At 41.0% G+C, this 19,065-nt stretch overlaps 1 protein-coding gene across 6 annotated transcripts in view; it reads left to right on the top strand.

The window, feature by feature from the left end:
* DOCK1 (dedicator of cytokinesis 1) overlaps positions 1–19,065 on the top strand; it is a 645,511-nt gene that overhangs the window by 490,319 nt on the left and 136,127 nt on the right. For all 6 annotated transcript variants that reach the window (XM_053305327.1, XM_053305329.1, XM_053305326.1 and 3 more), the window contains exon 33: positions 6,518–6,666. In XM_053305327.1, coding sequence (XP_053161302.1) covers positions 6,518–6,666 — 149 coding nt within the window. The remainder of the gene's footprint in view (positions 1–6,517; positions 6,667–19,065) is intronic.

Below are 19,065 nucleotides of genomic sequence, written 5' to 3'. Positions count from 1 at the left end.
TTTCTCAAATACCATGGGTTGAGAAATCACAGTATTTTAATATGCCAATGATACATTAAGGACAAGCAAGCTGAAAAGCAATGGTTGAAAAGTAGTTAGTTTGTTTTATTTGTTGCATATATATTCTGTTCTATATAAAATCTCAGGGAAGTTTATAATCTAATCAAACCAAAACCTAAGAATCATATAAACAGATTAAAATTAGCATAAATAAAACTTTAAAACTTCATACAAAGTTTGTAATATATTATTGTCAGTTAAAAAGGGACCATATAACACTGATTTTTAAAAGAACTGCACTGGCTGACGATATGTTTCCGGGCGAAATACAAAGTGTTGATTATAAAGTGTTGACCTATAAAGCCCTTAATGGCTTGGGCCCAGGGTTTTTAAGAGAGCACCTTTTTTTGTCATGGTTACGTTGGCAGGTTACGTTGGCAGGTACCGTTCTCCTGGAGAGGTCTGGTTACGGTTGTCGCCAGCTCGTTTGGTGGCCACCCTGGACTGGGCTTTCTCTGTGGCTGCCCAAGGCTTTGGAATATGCTTCCCACTGAAATAAGAGCATTTCCTCTGTTTGTTTTCAGGAAGACCCTCAAGACTCACCTGTTCTCATAGGCTTTTAATTAGAATTTTTATTTTAATATTATTTTAATGTTATACTATTATTTTATTTTGTTTCATGGATTTTAATCTGTGACTACTTATATTGTTTTAAATTTTGTGTACTGCCTAGAGATGTACATATCAGGTGGTATAAAAATATGATTGATTAAATGACTAATTAATTAATGTCTGGTCAATTAGAGATCTCTAGTATCTTGGGGTCTTTGGATGAAAAGCCATATAAACAAATAATCAGAGAGATATTCTACATTTAGTTCTTAGAATTTACCACCAACAGTGCCCGGTACTACATATAACATGAAAAAATCCTTATGCTTAGGAAATAATCTTACCAAAGGGGTGATCTTCAATTTTCATTATTTTAAACCACATCTTAACCAATAAACCTCTTGCACTAACAATTTAAGACACTGCCCAATTTCTGCTTTAACTGCAAAGAGCAGCTTAGTGCTACTATAGTGCTTACTATATGCTTACTTAGTGCTTACTATTTCTTAGTGCTATAGTAACTGGATATTAAACAGTGATTCAGGAGCAGGATCCAGACTAAGTTCTATTGAAACCAATTGGGACTTAAGTTAGTCATGACTACTGTTTCGTGGATTTAAATGGTGCTTAGTTGTGACTAGTGTAATCTGGATCCTGTTCATTGTATCCAAAGATGAAGAATTATTGTAGGAATAATAATGATAATGTCAGTTGTCTCTTAATAGGTCTACCATAACTGACAACACTTCAAAATCTGCATCAAGTAATATAAGAATATTGGTGGTACCACTGTGGGATTTGCTGTAGTAATCTTTGTGACAGATCACACTGGAATATACATTATACACAGTGGTTGTGAGTATCCTGGCCATGTTAGAAACAGGCATTCCCCTTTCTTCTCTGGCAAGGGTGATGGAAACAGAAGCTACAGAACAGGCCGGTTTTATTCCTGTTGCTGCAAGCAGGCAACTTTGTCTTAGACCACCCAGAATCTGCCTGATACTGTAGGTATGAGCATTAGAGCCACACCATCCCACATGGCATTGCACCAATGTCAAGAACTAGAGCGTTCATACGGCTGCATTTTCCCATGATTTCCACAGTGGTAGTCAACTGTTTCTGCAATACGTTCTAGCCCTTACAGTGACATTTCAGCTGCAGGGGCATGAGCCAGGGTTTGCACTATTGTCACAATAAAAATCCATGCGATTAGCTGTAAATTCAGGATGTGATGCATGTTTTTGACACTGCTGTATAAGACCTTTTGGTCATATACCCACACTCCTATAAGAACTATTGGTCTTATACCTGCACTCCTATACCTGCACTAATTAGTTCATGGTCAGAGATTTATCTGTATGGGGCATAGGAATGAAGATTTGTTAAGGTTTGGTCTTTTAGTATATTGCATAACAAGTTTCTTATACAGTGGGCGGAATCTTTTAAAGCAATTCTGAGTTAATCTAGAATATATTTGCTAAGGCTGTGCAGGAAGGGCACTTTTTGCCAATCTCCCTTTCCCTCTAGAGCCCACTGTGCCTCCCCAAAATAGGTCCCTGAGAGTTCTGCAACACTCAGCACATATTTTGGGAAGGCACAGTGGTCTGCAGAGCGAAAGAGAGATTGGATAAAATCACCCCTGCCATGCGATAAGGGGACAAGTACATGTGTGGATTGCTAACTGGTTGAAAGACAGAGGATAGGTATAAATGGAGAGCTTTCACAATGGAGGGGAGTAAGAAGTGTGGTCCCCCAAGCATCTGTACTGGGACCGGTGCTTTTTAATTTATTCATAAATGACCAAGAAGTAGGGGTAATCAGCAAGGTGGCCAAATTTGCAGATAATCTCAAACTCTTTTGGGTAGTGAAATCCAACCACAAATCACAAAATGGATTGTGAGATGCTCCAGAAGGATCCCTCCAAATTGAGTGAGTGGGCAGCAAAATGGCAAATGCGGTTCAGTGTTGGCAAGTGTAAAGTGATGCACATTGGGACAAAAAACCCCAACTTCAAGTGTATGTTGATGGGATCTGAGCTGTCAGTGACTGACCAGGAGAGGGATCTTGGGGTCGTGGTTGACAGTTCGTTGAAAGTGCCAACTCAATGTGCGGCAGCTGTGGAAAAGGCCAGTTCCATGCTAGGGAACATTAGGAAGGGGAATGAAAATAAAAGTGCTAATATTATAACTCCCTTGGATCCTAATTGAAACTCCCCCGATTTGTTCTTGGGTCCGAATCTGACCCATCCGAATTACCTCAGATTCTATTTGGATCCGAATTAATCAGAATCCAAATCTGACTTGATTTGGATCAAAAATAGGTCCCAGGGCCAAAAGAGTGGGGTGGGGTGGTAGTGCCTAATGTGTGGAGGCTACCACCCAAATTGCAGAGGAACTGGGCAAAGGGATGATTTTTGGTGAATTTTTGAAGTTTTTGTGTCTTTGGGGCAGATTTGGGGCATAAAGTGGGATCTGGGGAAGAAGAGTGGGGTGGCGTGGCAGTGCCTAATGGGTGGAGGCTACTACCCAAATTGCAGAGGAATTTGTCAAAGGGCTGATTTTTGGTGAATTGTTGAAGTTCTGAGTGTAGATTCTCTGGTAGCAAATGCGATTTTCAACACAAACCATGAATCAACTCTAATTTGCTATCAGAGAAACCACACTCAGAACACCTCAGAAACAATAGAACCCTGTACCCCATGGGGGATGATTGGGACCCTATGTTCACTACACTGCCACTCACTCTGGGCCACCCTAGTGCCCCCAAATTGCGGTTATGGGGCTTCTGAAACCTACATGATTCCCTATGGAGAAAAACTTTAGATGCGTAAACTTCAACAAATCACCAAAACTTAGCCTTCTGTCCAAATCCTTTGAAAAAATTCTGGTAGCTTCCTTGCCCCCCTTGGGCACTGCCACCAACCCCTTTCCCCCTGACATGAAGCAATATACCTCCATTATACCTTATGGGGGAAAACCTTAAGGACGTGTAAACTTCAACAATTCACCAAAAATCAGCCCTTTGCCCAATCCTCCTGCAATTTGGATGGTAGCCTCCACCCATTAGACACTAGCATCCCACCCCATTCATTCACCCCAGATCCCACTTTATGCCCCAAATCCCCAAAGACACTAAAACTACAAAAATTCACCAAAAATCAGCCCTTTGCCCAATTCCTCTGTAATTTGGGTGGTAGCCTCTACCCATTAGGCACTTAACTTAAACTGAGTAGTACCCCACTGTCTTGCAGGTGGGAGTGGGGTGTAGTTGGCACATGGCAGTTGACGGCATTGTTGAAAAGACAGTCCAAATGAATAGAAGAAATGAATGTGTTTAATGAATCCTGATAAGGATTCATTGAGTGAAAGTTATTATACACCAAAGAATCCAAACACTTGAAAAATAGTGACCACACATTTTGTTCCATAACTCCACTTCTATAAGGGCTAGACCTTAGCTTTTTTTTTTTTTAAATGAAAGCTGGCAATATGGGGGAATTAATAGGAGGGATCTGAAACTCGAATTGATTCAAATCGAATCAGGCACGATTCGATTTGTACTCAAATCTAGTCAATGGACCACAGAGGTGATTTGTTTTGTCTCCGAATCACCCGAATCAGCTAGATTCGGGTACAGATCGATTTGCACCCAAATCAATTTGCACATCCCTAGTGCATATGTCAGCCCCTGTCCTGTACTGCACAAGAACATCTATACTTTTTGATTAGTAACCAATTTCATATTTTTCTTCCACATACATGTGGTGATTATTGTCATTTCTATATATCTTGTTTTCCTTCTTTCTGCTTGGAACTTAACTTCTCTTTTATGTACAGAGAGTGACACAAGATGAAGCAAAGTACTAGTGCATTTGCTGTGTAGGTGTGTAATTAATAGCCTGGAGAATCTAATATCTGAAGTGTTACATACTGTAGCCCTGGCTTAGATGCTTCATATCTTGAGGCTCTCATAATGACAAAGACATAATGAAATTGTGATAAAAAAAATTACAGAGAACATTTTGTTAACACTAGCAATATTTATACATCATATTCCTCTTATCTTTCTCATGTAATTTAAATATTGCAAGATTCAGTGTGTATGCATTTAAGCATATTATATTTGTGAAATACTGCATACTCTATTTCTGTTGAAGAATTATATAATATTATGCCCAACCAAAAATTATTTTCACCTCCCCCCCCCCGCTCTCTCTCAGTGCTAGTAAAATAAACGAGGACCTCAACTTGTAATATGGATCAGTATTGGAAAAGATAAGTGATGTCTTACGGTCACAATACCAAGACCTTTTGGTTACTGACAGTTATCTTAAGACTTTCTTCATGGAGTGGAAGGAGGAAATAGGTTTAGGAAGAAATCTCCTTATAAGCAGAGTATTCTTTGTAATTTAAGAATTTAAAAACACAAAACCCAACCAAAAACCCTGTTCATCCTTTAAAAGGACAGTGCATCTTCTGGTTTGTTTGTTTTTTAAAGCAATGTTTGATGCTGTTAATCTAGGAATATGACCTGAGTGTTAATCTAGGAATATGACCTCTAGTTATGTCTGTAATTAGGATACATAGAATACTTCGTCAGCAGATGATGAATACGACAGGGATAGGTTGTTGGAAAGGGAGTAAAGCTTCAAATGCCTACCTTTTTGGAGTTTAAATATGTTTACAGGTACAGTATAACCTACTGCTTGATCTCTCATCACCATTTAAATTCTACAAAAACCTTCCAAGCAGCCACACCACAAAGAACAATCTATAGGGAGCTGTTATATCTACCTTGTCGCTGGATGCCTCAGTGGTGTAGAATCCAGAGGAAAGAGTTGTGGCATGCAAGGCAATGGGGTAGAATCATGAATATTAATGGTTTAATGAAATAGATATTGTTTCAGTGTTTTTGCTGGTGGTTGTTTGTTAGTCCTGCCTCTACTCCTGGACTGGACTAAAAGCACCATTCAAAAGCTGGCCAGGATCAAGGAATGGATTCACCCAAAACACCACAAGTGGCACTAAGAGCTTTTCATCAGCGGCAGCTGGTGTGCCAGTTGTGATCTTTCCTGAACAGAAATGGCCAGCCACTGTTGTTCATGTTCTGAGAACAGCCTTGTTGGGTTACAGCAATGCACTGTGAGTGAGATTGCCCCTGGATGTGGTTTGTAGACTACAGCTTAGTACAAAATATGGCAGCCAGACAATAAAGTGGATGAGTATTCAGAGTGCATCTTAGTCTTAGAAAAACTGCACTGGCTCCTAGTCCATTTTAGGATGCTGGTTTTTAAAGCCCATCTGCTTCCAACTTGCCAGTTATTAAAATCTGCTTCCAAGGAAATTTTGTGGGTTCCTCCACCTTCACAAGTGAGGTGGGCAATCACTTGTGATAGGCCCCTTCATTAATTCTGGAAGGTGCTAACTAGGGAGGCTTGCCTGATGACTGATGTCTTCCTACAACACCAGGTGAAAGCATTTTTATTTGCCTAGACCTCTTAGAGTTTTTCTTTTCATGCATTATTTTATCTGGCTTTAAATTTCTGCTGCTGCTTTCCTTTTGTGCTGTTTTTATACAAACTGTTTATTGAATTTTATTGCATTTTCTTGACTTTATTATTTGGGAGGCTTCCACTAATCAATGAAAAATGGGGTTAAAACCTGCTTATGAAACATTCTCTGCCCTGCTCTCAAAGGAGGAAGGGACAGCAAGATGTGTTTTGTTTTGGGTTGTTGTTTTTTGTGGTAGGGCAACTATGCTTTCTCTATGCTTATTCTAATTTATCATTGCTTGATTTTCTTCCAGCATTACCAAAACAGATACTAGTGCTGAGATCAGATAAGCCCCAGTTCAAATGACATCCCATTGTCATAAATTCAGATGCACTTCTTTTTTGTCCCTACAGGCCAACATAAGATCAAGTTCATCCCTGAGATGGTGGGGCCAATGTTAGAAATGACACTGATTCCAGAGACTGAACTTCGAAAAGCTACCATTCCAATATTCTTTGATATGATGCAATGTGAATTTCATTCTACGAGGAGCTTCCAAATGGTAAGTATCCTTCAATTACTTACTGTGTGTGTGTGTGTTTTCTGTGTGTGTGTAAACTGTGAAAAACAAGTTTGTATTATCAGTACAGTCATCCCTTGCCAACCACAGTTTTACCATCGGCAGTTTTGCATATATGTAAATAGTAAATTGTGACAGGTCTTGCTAACTGCAACCCAAGTATCTGCGGTTGGCGAGCTTTCTTATATTGGTGGGGGGAGGTTTCAGTGAATTTCGGGGGTTCATAAGTTTGATCTGCTCATTCCTCTGGGTGGCCCTTCCTGACGCTTGCTGACTTTGCTGTCCCTTGCTAATTTCCAGAGGTTCAGTTGGCTCATTCTTCTTGGTGACTCTTGGCAATATTACAGGATTTTCAGTGATTTGTGTGTGTGTGCTTTGCTTCCCCCCCCCATCTTTCCCTTTCTTTTTAGGTCTTTTTGTGGTCATAGTTCCCCTAACCCCTGTTTCCCATAGACTTTAATACCTTGCCAACTGTGAATTGGCCAACTACGAGGTTTTGCCAGAATGGAATCCTAGAGGTTGGCGAGGGATTCCTGTATAAAAGAGGCCTGCACAACTTGTGACCACAACTTGTGACCTACACAAACATTTTTCCTTTCTGATTCCCACTCCTGTTTTTATTGCCTTGAATGATCCTGGAAAAACCTAGTGATTGTCAAATTCCTGGCAGGCTACAACTATAGGCTCACTTGGCTTCATGGATCACAAAGTGTGCGGGCCTGGCATAAATCTCCATCTTGCAATGAGAAAGAGAGTCAAATATGCAAACTGCCATGTAGGGACAGTTCTTCTGTTTAGCAAATAGATTCCCAGAAGCAGACTTCCATATGGAAAATCTGAATGAGAATTTTTGGAGTTAAGGTGCAAATGGGATTTTATGGGCAGAGTTTCATCTCAGATGAACATACAGAGGTGACCTCCAACAGATCTGTTTGTGTTTAACTTCTGTCTCCAGACAGTAATCTATTCTTTTTATGTATATGAATGGTAAATAGTTTGCATCCATAGTAGTATGTATAATTTTAGGATATCCCTGGAGGAGATATAATAAGAGGAAAAGCTGGGAAACTGCTGGTTCTTCCTGATCTAACAGTGTTACAGCCCTGATAGTTTCTTCAGAGATGTCACTGAAACGTCTTCTTTCTGTGTAAAAAAGAAATTGGATAAGAATAAGTAGGCAGGCTGTTTAAATGACCTATGACAAACAGAACTATCAAACATTATTAGTAATATCGACAAGGTTTAAATTCACAGGTGTTTTTACAGCTGATGTGTAGTGGAGGAATTTAGATATTTTGCACCTTTGATTCCAGGATATGAAGACCCATATTTCCTCCTCCTCAAACAAGTATGAAATCAGATATTCTCTTGTACTGTATCTATTGGTTATTTTTCTGATAGTAGACAGCAAGATTTCAAACGTACTTCAGAGAATCGCATGCTGTATAACAGATATAAAGGTTAAAGGTAAAGTTGTGCCCTTGAGTTGGTGTCGACTCCTGGCGACCACAGAGCCATGTGGTTTTCTTTGGTAGGTTACAGGAGGGGTTTACCATTGCCTCCTCCCGTGCAGTATGAGATGATGCCTTTCATCACCTTCTTATGTCACTGCTTCCCAATATAGGTGTCTCCCATATTCTGGGAAACATACCACCAGGGATTCGAACCAGCAACCTCTTGCTCAATAGGCAAGTCATTTTCCCACTGTGCCATTAGGTGGCTTATATAACAGATGTAAAGTGTGCCGTCAAGTCAGTGTCAACTCCTGGCAACCACAGTAGAATATAGGAGGGTTTGGCCATTGCCCTTTCAGCATCTTCCTGTATCACTGCTGCCCGATATAGGTGTTTCCCATAGTCATTGAAACATACCAGTGGGGATTTGAACCAGCAACCTCTGGCCAGTATTCTACCAAAGACAACCACGGGGCTCTGTGGTCACCAGGAGTCCTCATCGACTCACACTGAGAGCAGTTACACAAATTGTGTACATAAGAAGTACGTTAGAAAAGACCATGAGGAATATCTGGCTTTCTTGGATTGTCCTTGGCTGTACATTCAAAAACATACAGCTGAGATGAGTGCTGGATTCTTTTAAAAAGTCATATTGGGAGCTTGGCTGCTTAGTGCAGTGCTATCATCAGTTCCTGCATCTATGCGATTAGGACAGACCATCTTGTCCATCCCCAGCAACTGTCTCCCATAGGTACATTGCCTCTGAATGTGGAATTTTCATTGATTCATGATGGCCACTACCTATGAATTTATCTAATCCCTTTGTAAAACCATCTAAACTAGCGGTCCTCACTACATCTTCCTATGGTGGATTCCATAAGATAATAAAAGTATGGTATGGAGAAATACTTCAATTTTCCCTTTTTAAATTTACTTTCTAGCTATAGGTAGTCCAAGAAGAGTATTCTTAAGACGTATACAGTTCTTAAGACGTATACAAAACATTTAACAATTCTTTGCAAACAAATATTTTTAACAAAGATTTTGTTAAATATTTTTGTTCTTTGTTAACAAATCATTTAACGAATCTTTTAACAATTCTCAACATCTAGGTGTTTATCTGTCTTGTGTCATAGAAAGCAAATGCAGCTTGTTTCTAAAGTCCAAAAATTCGAAAGGAAAAATCACACAAGGCTGTAAAATAAACAAATGGATAATACACATTATTGCTAACACAAAACTACTGATGCAAATAAAGCACCTCTGGCTAGATTTCTGTTATGAAAAGCAGGTAATTGAGTTGGGACTGTCAGTAAGAAGAAACAGATAATCTTTTATTCAGTTGTAGAGGCTGACAATAAATTGTAATATCAACGAGGCAGCACTGTCTTATCAAGTTGTCAGTGAGTGTTTTAACTTTTGTTTTCTCCAGAACTTGAAAATTAATAATTGTCACTTGCAGTGCATAACACAGTTCCTATAAGCATCATAAAAAATTTAGAAGGCCTAATTAAGTACTTAAATCTCCAGGCATGTGGGGTGGTATGTAAATAGTGGTGCACAAAGCGGGGGCTGAAGAGCAATGAGCTTAGAGTTCTTATGGGAGGTGCAAGCCAGCTTGTTTTATTCCATCATAGAAATTCATCTTTTTAACAATAGCTAACATCCAGCTGGCCTTGGTTAAATGTGTCTCACAATTAATGGACATTGATTAATCTGATAGACTGAAATGCATTATAGATGCGAACACCTTACCTTCCTCCAAAGAGGTGTTAAAATGAATTTCTAATAAGGATCTCCGCTCAGCATCTTCTTTCCTTTTGGCTTTGTAGTGAGAGATAAGTATAGCTCTACCATGTGAACTGTGACAAATGTTCCCCTCAGTCATAGTGATGATTATTGGCTGACACAAAAACAACAGCATTTGTATTCCTGTGAATAGTTTCTGATTGAGTTGTTTTATTTGCAAAATAAATTGAAAATCACTGGCAAAGAGAGAGAGAAATTCAGCGCCTCTAGATACACTGTTCTCAGAAAAGCAAGATTTTCACACATCCTGTTGAACCAAATCACGCAGCATGATGATGTTTGTAAGCCACACTGCAATAATGTCTAGCCCTGATGGAGCATTGGACATTGATATTTTGCTAGTGATGAGATGTAGAAAAGGAAACTAAATTGTATGATCACCAGCACTTGCCTATTTATTACTACAAATATTATATACCGCTCCTCAACCAAAGTTCCCAAAGTGGTTCACATTGATATAAATAAATAAATAAGATGGCACCCTGTCCCCAAAGGGCTCACAATCTAGAAAGAGACATAAAGGTAGACACCAGCAACAGCCACTGCAGGGATGCTGAGCTGGAGTTGGATAGGGCAGTGGCTCTCCCCCTGCTAAATAAAGAGAATCTCCACTTTTAAAAAGGTGCCTCTTTGCTCAGTTAGCAGGGGTCTGCAGCTATGTTGCAGCTAGGTTTCACATAATCTACTGGTATGTTAGATTACCTATTTGAAGCTAACCTGATGCTGTTATACAGTGCATTTGTATACAAATAGAAGCTTAAAAACCCAAGGTCTTGTAACAACAAAAATGTTAAGGCAGCCCTGTTGGGCCAGACCAGGGTTCTACATTTTGTATTTGTATTTGTTTTTATAAACAAATAGATTTGCTTCAGGCAAAAAAGGCATATTTTGTATGTTTAAATTCCCTAACCTCCCTGCAATTCTTGCAGCAGTCTAACTCTTCTTTTACCTTATCAGCACACACTGTTGTCATGTTCATTGGATAGGTGCTTTCTATGCTTGCCCTTCCCATCACACTCAGTGTCACTCACAGAAACAATTAATTAGAAACTCGTTGGCATCTTAACTAATGTTTCACCCTTGCAAGTAAAAAAAGCACATGTACAGAGTGGGTGCTTGCACGGTGGGGTGATGTTCACCAGTTTCCCCTTCTCAGGAAGTGCTCCATGCAATCCGGAAGCAGGTTCCTGAGGGCTTGTACAGCCCTCTGGTACTTAGTTGTAGTTTGCTCAGAGAGCTTCCAGGGGAGGCGGGGTGGGGATGGGGGGCTGGTGAAAATCCCCCCCCAGCAAGTATGTGTTTCAGAAATGCAAATACTAATGCTGTGAATGTGCTTTCTTTGAATGTGAGAGCCAGCGTGATGTAGTAGTTAGAGTGTTGGACTAGGATCGGGGAGACCCGAGTTCAAATCCCCATTCAGCCATGATACTAGCTGGGTGACTCTGGGCCAGTCACTTCTCTCTCAGCCTAACCTACTTCACAGGGTTGTTGTGAGGAGAAACTCAAGTATGTAGTACACTGCTCTGGGCTCCTTGGAGGAAGAGGAGGATATAAATAATAATAATAATAAATTTCCTTGCAAGAAGTACTTAAATCATTAGCCAGGTTGTCTGTCACTGCATGTGAAGTTCAAATTGGGCCTTGCAAGTATAAAGTTTTATAATGGTTCCTCTCCTGCCCCCACATTCTATATCTCATTAATCACATGGCTTTTACCTTAATTAAGTGTTTTTATTCTGCATTCACATGTTTATGTTTTCCATAGCTAATTAGGTAGGCACCATGTCTTCACTGTGTTAATGACCATTTATCCATTTTGTGGGCTTTTTAAAAAGTTCTTATGTCTGGCCACAGAGGGCAAGAATTGTTCAATTTTGCATTTCCTTTCTCTGGGGCTTTTAAATTGTTCAAACAATATTCCTTAACTCTGCACTTAATAGAGAGGTCCCCCCCCCTTTTTCTTTCTTTTTTTTTGCCATTGAAACATCCATTACTGAATAATGCAAAAGTTCTTCCTCAGACAAAGATATTTAGAAAATATAAGTAATGGGTGGGAAAAATCTACGAATAAAATAATGTTTTTGAACCATTGAAATTGGAGGTCTTTCCTGCTGCTCATGTTATTGGGCAATAGTTGCACATTTGTAGTAGGCATGGCTTTCCTCTACAGTTTGGTTTGGTATGAGAATATTGCATGTGAAGTGCAGTAGTTTTGGAAAACACCATACTTTCCTCCAAGAGCGTATTATTACTAATGTGGTGGTGGCTGTGTGGAATATAGATATACAAGTTTCACAGGAACCTCCTGAGGCTGTCCTCATGTGCAGCCTAGCCCAGGCTAGGGCAGCCTGGGCTCTACTGCTCGTGTGCAGCACCGGGATCGATTCTGATCCTGGTGCTGCCTACATGGCCAACCCATCTTTCAACCCCTGCATTTAGCAATCGCTGGGTGATCACACCGAGGTTAAAAGGCTTCCCCTCAGCCTGCCGCCATTTCTGGCAGTGAGCCGGGGTGTGTGTGTGGCTGCACTGAGTACAGCAGTTGCTCTAATGCAAGCAGCTACCATGCCAGTGGAACGGAGCACCCTGAAATTCAGGAGAGGGGAGAGTCCTCCCGTTTCCAGACTATATACAAAGGCAGCTCCACATAGAGCATGTTGCAGTAGTCGGGTCTGGCGGTTACCAGCCTACATACTACTGTTCTGAGGTCATTTGTCTGCTAATTGAGCAAAAAGGCACCTTTTAAAGTGGTAGATTTCTTATATTAAGTAGGGGGAGAGTAACTGTCCCTATCCAACCCCAGCATAGCACCCTTCCAGTAGCTGTTGCTTATGTTCCTTTTTTAGATTGTGAGCCCGTAGGGGACAGGGAACCATCTTTATTTCTTATGTATTTTTCTATGTAAAAAGTTTTGAGAACTTTTTATGTTTTTTAGATTGTAACCCCCTTGGGAACAGGGAGCCATTTTTATTTCTTTATTTCTATCTATGTAAACTGCTTTGGGAACTTTTTGTTGAAAAGCGGTATATAAATATCTGTTGTTGTTCTTTTGTTGAAAAGCAGTATATAAATAGTAGCAGTAGCAGGAGCTGGAGTTTCAGCCAAAGTTGAAAGGAAGCATCTCTGGCCACTGAGTCACCAGAGAGAGGTTTGAATCCAGAAGCACTCCCAGACTGCTTCTGTACCTTTTCCTTCTGTGGGGAGCAGCATTTCCTCTAACAGGGAATTCCAGATGTTGTTGACTACAACTCCCAGCATCCACAGCTGTTAAGGCCATTGGCTGGGAATTATGGAAGTTGTAGTCAACAACATCTAGGATTCTCTGTTAGAGGGAACACTGGTGGGGAGTGTAACCCCTTCTAGGACAGGTAGATTGAAGTTGTGTCCTGAATTCCGACCCTACACAATAAGTACCTTCAACTTATTTTGATTCAGTGTGTTATCCTTCATCCAGCTCATCACCACCACCCATGCCTTTTCTCGATGATGTTGACATGGAGTAAAATATTTGGGTGTAATTAGCATACTAATAACACCCTGCACCACACTTCCTGATTATTAAGGCTTTTAAAAGTCACTTCTCCTTCCCTGACATCCCCCCTTATTCCAACATTACTTGCTGAAAAGAAGAAAAAATCCACCCAGTCTGTAATACTTACTATGTCCAAGTTTTGTGCCTAACCAGACTTTTTTGATGTTGTATACTTTTTGGTGTTAAATTGTTTTTCTTTATGTGTCATAAAAACTATCTGCCCAAGAGGTTCACAGAGAGGGAGAGGGGGAGATGTAAGTATCAACAGGCTTGGGGACTTGCCACAAAGTTCCTTTGAATCCGCAGCAGTTGTTGCACAAGGCCACTTTCAATTAATTACAGTTTGGTCAGCCTGAAATCAGAGGACAAGTCCTTTATGCATCCGTCTTAACTGGATTTTTAAACATTTTTACAGTCCTTCAACTGGACACGTTTTATGACAACTTTACTATAGCCAATGCATCAGTTGGGCCAGAGCAACAATTTCTGTGGTTCAGCAAGTAGCTTTCCTTTTAAATCATGCTAGGCCTACACCACAAAGAGGCAGAGCAAACAGCCCTTAAAGAAACATAAAACTACTTAAAAACTAAAACAAATGCTTCCTCCAAATAGTGAGGCATTGCTGAGAACTAGGTAAGACAGGCTTACTGGTATCTGCAACTTAAACAGACGCAGCAGAGCATTTTCATGCTGGCCAACTAGAATGGTAGAGTATGTAAAAACAAGGAATAAAATAAATAAAAAGCTCTCACTCCAATGAGTGCAGAGATTGTATTGCTACATCACACACACACATCAGTGAGGTCTTTGCATGACCTTGGCTGGGTCAGCGGATGGGCTGAGAGGGAGGCAGGAGCTTGCCTGCCTTCCCCACAAATGAGCGGTGACCCTCTGTGCTTTCGCCATGCTGCGTGCCCACATGAGCAGCGAAGTCTATAGCCGGAAACTGCAACTGGTGCAAAATTTGGCAGCCAGGTTGTTCTCCAGGTCATCTCAAAGAGACCATATTACACCTATATTAAAAGAACTACACTGGCTACTAATATGTTTCTGGGCAAAATGCAAAGTGCTGGTTATAACCTATAAAGCTCTAAACCGCTTAGTCCCAGTGTATTTAAGAGAACACCACCTTTGCTATAGGCCCTGCCACCTATTGAGATCACCTGAGGAAGCCCGTCTGCAGTTGCCACTAGCTTGTCTGGTAGCTACTCAGGGATGGGCCTTCTTCATTGCTGCCTCAAGGCTTTGGAATGTGCTCCCTGTCAAAATAAGAGCCTTCCCATCTCTGACAGCTTTTAAAAGGGCTGTTAGGGCACATATATTCACCTAGGCTTTTAATTAACTTATAGAATCTACCATTGTTTTAAACTGTTTTAATGTTTTAACTTTCATTTTCATCTGTTTTACTAAAAACCACCCAGAAGCCAGAATTTTGGCTGGTATACAAATATGCTAAATAAATAAAAGGAAGAAGGGGAGCATACATGATAGTTATAAGGATAGAGGGGATTCCAAACATCTGAAGTGGCAAACAGGAAGTGACAACAACAGCAAAACAAATGGGGGGGAAATAGACACAAAGATCATATTAGGATAAGTCAAATCAGAAAAGTGCATAGCAGGGGCCTCTTAAGGTAATCATAGCCACTAGGAAGGACAAAACACTGAGAGGAGAGAAACAGTGATGAAGAAAGTAGGATAGGCAGTAAAAGGATAGCAGAGAAAAACGCTAGGGACAAATGGGCCATCCCAGAAATGATATGCAATTCTCTTGGTAAGTGCCGGCCAGCATGTTGCAAGGGGCAAGAGGGTCAATGACGGTAATTTTACAATTATAATAAATGTAGAATTCTATGTGTATGGGAAAAACAGTCTGCTAGTTCTTCAAGCAACCCATGCTGTTATTAAACACAACAGAAGGGTCACCTAGGGTTATGTGCTGTTAAGGGAGTAGGCACGATAGGGCATTTATGCTATTCTCTTAGGAAGATGTTGATACCACTTTCATCCACCTATTGGAAGCATAAATATGGATCCTTGGTGTCTGGTGGCAACCACAGCATCAGAGCACAGCATCTGTCTGGACATTCAGCCCATTAAGCGACTCATGCAATCCCTTGCATGCCATGAGGTTGCTTTGATGAAATGCAAATAACCCTGTACATCAAACCCTTTCTCTGCTGGCAAATTTGGCTAATTGTGTAGAGGAAGCCTTCACCACCAGGACTGGTTTCTCGAAAATTTCTTGGAGCGAGCCCAGAAAGAGCGAGCCCAGGGAGTCTTGCTGGTTCCTTCCCACCCTATCTGTAAGGCCAGGTACCCTTGGATTTTTGTGCATGCTCAGAATAGTCCTGGACTCTGGGATTTCTGGTGGTGGGACATACTGATGCCAGGGTGTGCCGTTACAAGTTGGACTTGAACTTTGATAATTCATCACTAGATAACAATGAAGTAGGTCTTTATAGCCCCATTTCCCCCCTATATGTTTAACTTTCAGCTTCTCTTCTATACTGAGACCTCAAGCTAACATATGTAATATTAGGATGTGTAAAAGCAGACTTATCTAGAAGCATGTTGCTCTACCAGAGACTGCTTTGCTGTTTCCTGTCTCAGACTCCATTTGGAAGAGATGGGACTGATAATCCCTCTGGGGAGCACTGCCTTCTGCGTGATCCCCACTACACATTACAGTCATCGAGAGAGGTCCATCTCCGGATGCCGCCAGCTCTTCTGGCAGTGACTTGGGAATAGGTCTTTTCTGTAGTTGGTCCTGGGCTATGGAATGTGCTTTCGATAGACGTTAATGGTTTAACATCTTTAAAGATAAAGTGTGCCGACAAGTCGATTTTGACTCCTGGCGCCCACAGAGCCCTGTGGTTTTCTTTGGTAGAATACAGGAGGGGTCTACCATTGCCTCCTCCTGTGCAGTATGAGATGATGCCTTTCAGCATCTTCCTATATCGCTGCTGTCCGATATAGTACTAGCAGGGATTCGAACCGGCAACCTTCTGCTTGTTAGTCAAGCATTTCTCTGCAGTGCCACTTTAAAAGGGCCCTCAAGACACATTTTTAGCTAGACTTTTAGTAATCTTTGAATGTTTTAAATTGTTTTAACAGTTTGACTTACTTTGTTTTTGTTGTATTTATTTTTGCGAACCACCTAGAGCCTGTGGAGTCAGGTGGTATATAAATAAAATAAATAAATAATCCCCAATGTGCATGACAACAGTCATGACTGTCTAGAACAAATCACCCTTAATTGAAATATAGGAGCTTCATCTAGAACCACATGCTAGGACTGTGCTACAGAGTGTCCAAAATGGAATAATCTGCTCCACATGTGCATGTCTCTGTACAGTACTGCCTACTGGAGGGGCCTCCTTTAGAAAGCCCTGTACCGCCCCAGTGGTAAGTAGGACAGCATGCAGGGTGTAGCAGGAGGTGTCCTTGGGAGGTGCGCTGGGAGAGAATAGTCCCTTCCTAACTGCTTCCTCCATAGAACTGCGTGGAAAGGACTATCCCTCCCAGTGCTTCCCACATGCACCTCCCACCGCACCCTGCAGCCAATGCAGTCATTTCTGGGGCAGTACAAGCCTCTGCTTCCTGTAAAGGAGTCCCCACCCCTGGCAACCAAAGGACACTGTACTATGTAGAGTCAAGAGTGTGGGGAGCAGCTGCCTCCATGAGGTTCCACCGGGGTGACTTGGATTATTCTGCTTCATATGCACAGTCCTGCAACATACTTGTCTGTGTGGTTAAAAAAACCAAACCTAAATGGCTGATGTTGTGAAAAGATGCCGTGTTTATTTCTTTTTGTCTCCCAAATGAAATGGGGACAGTGTGGCCACTGCAGCCTTGGATATAGAACTTTAAGCAATTTGCATTTAGTTTTCACATGATTGAGTGGTTTGGTGTCATCAAAATATTAGAGAGCCTTTATAACAAATTTATTCTCTACATACCAGCAATCTTGTACGAATAGATAATCAGCCAGAGGATAATTTCTGCAGCCAGAGGATAATTTCTGCAGCAAGTGTCAAAAAAGGCAATTCCGTTTTTGTACCTCATTAGAGAATCTGTGAAGATTTGTGACTTTCTTCTTGACAATATTGCTTTAAACTACTGCTTGGCATGCCCTTGCACTACAGGGATGCACCTCTGAGCTTGCATCGGAAGGAGGTGGATTGGATTATTCCTCCTCCTCCCATTTTAATTTTCTTTCTAGAACCAGTACATTTATTACATTAAAGAATTGCATTGCCTCATTGGGGGCACAGAAGGCCAAATAACATTTTATCTTGCAGTTGCATTTTAATCCGTGTTCATGGATTTTCTTTTTCATTTTGTAATATCTTTCTAGGCTTAACTTTTTTAAGAACAGCAGTCGCATAAATATATTATATGGGGTGAATAGAGGCCCATAACCAGGGTCATTGGTCTTAAGAGCATGATGGTTTAGTGTGCAGTCACTGGACAGCTCTTCATGTTTGCGAAGAAAAAAGTAATCAAGAGTGGGAATCATCTGGTTGAAAGGTCATAAAGTTGAAGCCCCTCAAGCAGGTGTGTAGTCAGGAGGTGAAATGATCATGATCTGCGGCTCTGCCTCTTTTCCTCTCATGGCCATTATTTCCTAGCCACTCTACCCTACCATTCTTTTAATGCCAGTCTTCATCCATTCCTTTCTTTGCCCTTTATCATCCTGGTCACAGCCATTGTTTTCAAATTCCCTCCAAACCCAGAGAGAGAGAAGCTATTGAACTGTGCACATTTATTTAATTTATCTCAGTATATTCTGGGCACAGTGTTTTTGAATTTGTGGGTAAGAATTTGGAATTCTTTGGGGCAGAGTCCTAAGAGTCACATACGGCTAGTTTAGATGATACTCTCTGCTGTCCCTTCCAGATCACAAAGTGAGGGCATGAGCATGCACACATTGTCCCTTGCACACCACCTTGCTGCCACATAATCACAGGTGGGGGGTTGTGCAGTTTCCAAACCATCCAGTACCATTAATTTTAATCTTTTACACCTTCTACTTTAAAGTAGAAGGGCAGTCCCTTGATTCTTGGAGAGAGTTGGAATGTGCACCCTTATACTTTTTATTGTGTGGCGATGGGATTGACAGATGGTGTCATCCAAACTGGTCCACAGAAACAGAAACAAGGATAAGAAGATTTTAAGATTTGCTTGTTTTGCTGGGCCTTTGGGTTGTGTTATATGGGACTGTCACCTCTGACTTATATTGGTGTTATGTTTTGTTTTTTGCTGTATTTACTGTATACAGAGAGAGGTAGATAGATTCTGTTCTTCTGCATGGTCTTCTGTGCCTTACACTATAGGGCTTTGCACCTGCACAGAGACCATCTTGGAATGTTGTAAGCTTCTGAGTTCAGGCAGGAGTCTTGCCCCTGTCTTCCTATGTGCCTGCCCGCAACTCCTTATCTTCAGTCTTTGTTTGTCCACCGACAGATAAACACCTCTCTGATCGTTGGAAGCTTCCAAAAAAAGCGGACGGGGGTGGGGGAGTTCAGTTAAATTTCTGCATTACCTTCTCCTACTTATCCATTAAGTTCCTCCATTATTGTC

Source organism: Hemicordylus capensis, chromosome 3 (genome assembly GCF_027244095.1).
Source record: "Hemicordylus capensis ecotype Gifberg chromosome 3, rHemCap1.1.pri, whole genome shotgun sequence".
NCBI classification, from domain to species: Eukaryota; Metazoa; Chordata; class Lepidosauria; order Squamata; family Cordylidae; genus Hemicordylus; species Hemicordylus capensis.
Note: the sequence above shows the minus strand (reverse complement) of the source record. Positions and strands in the feature narration are given on the sequence as shown.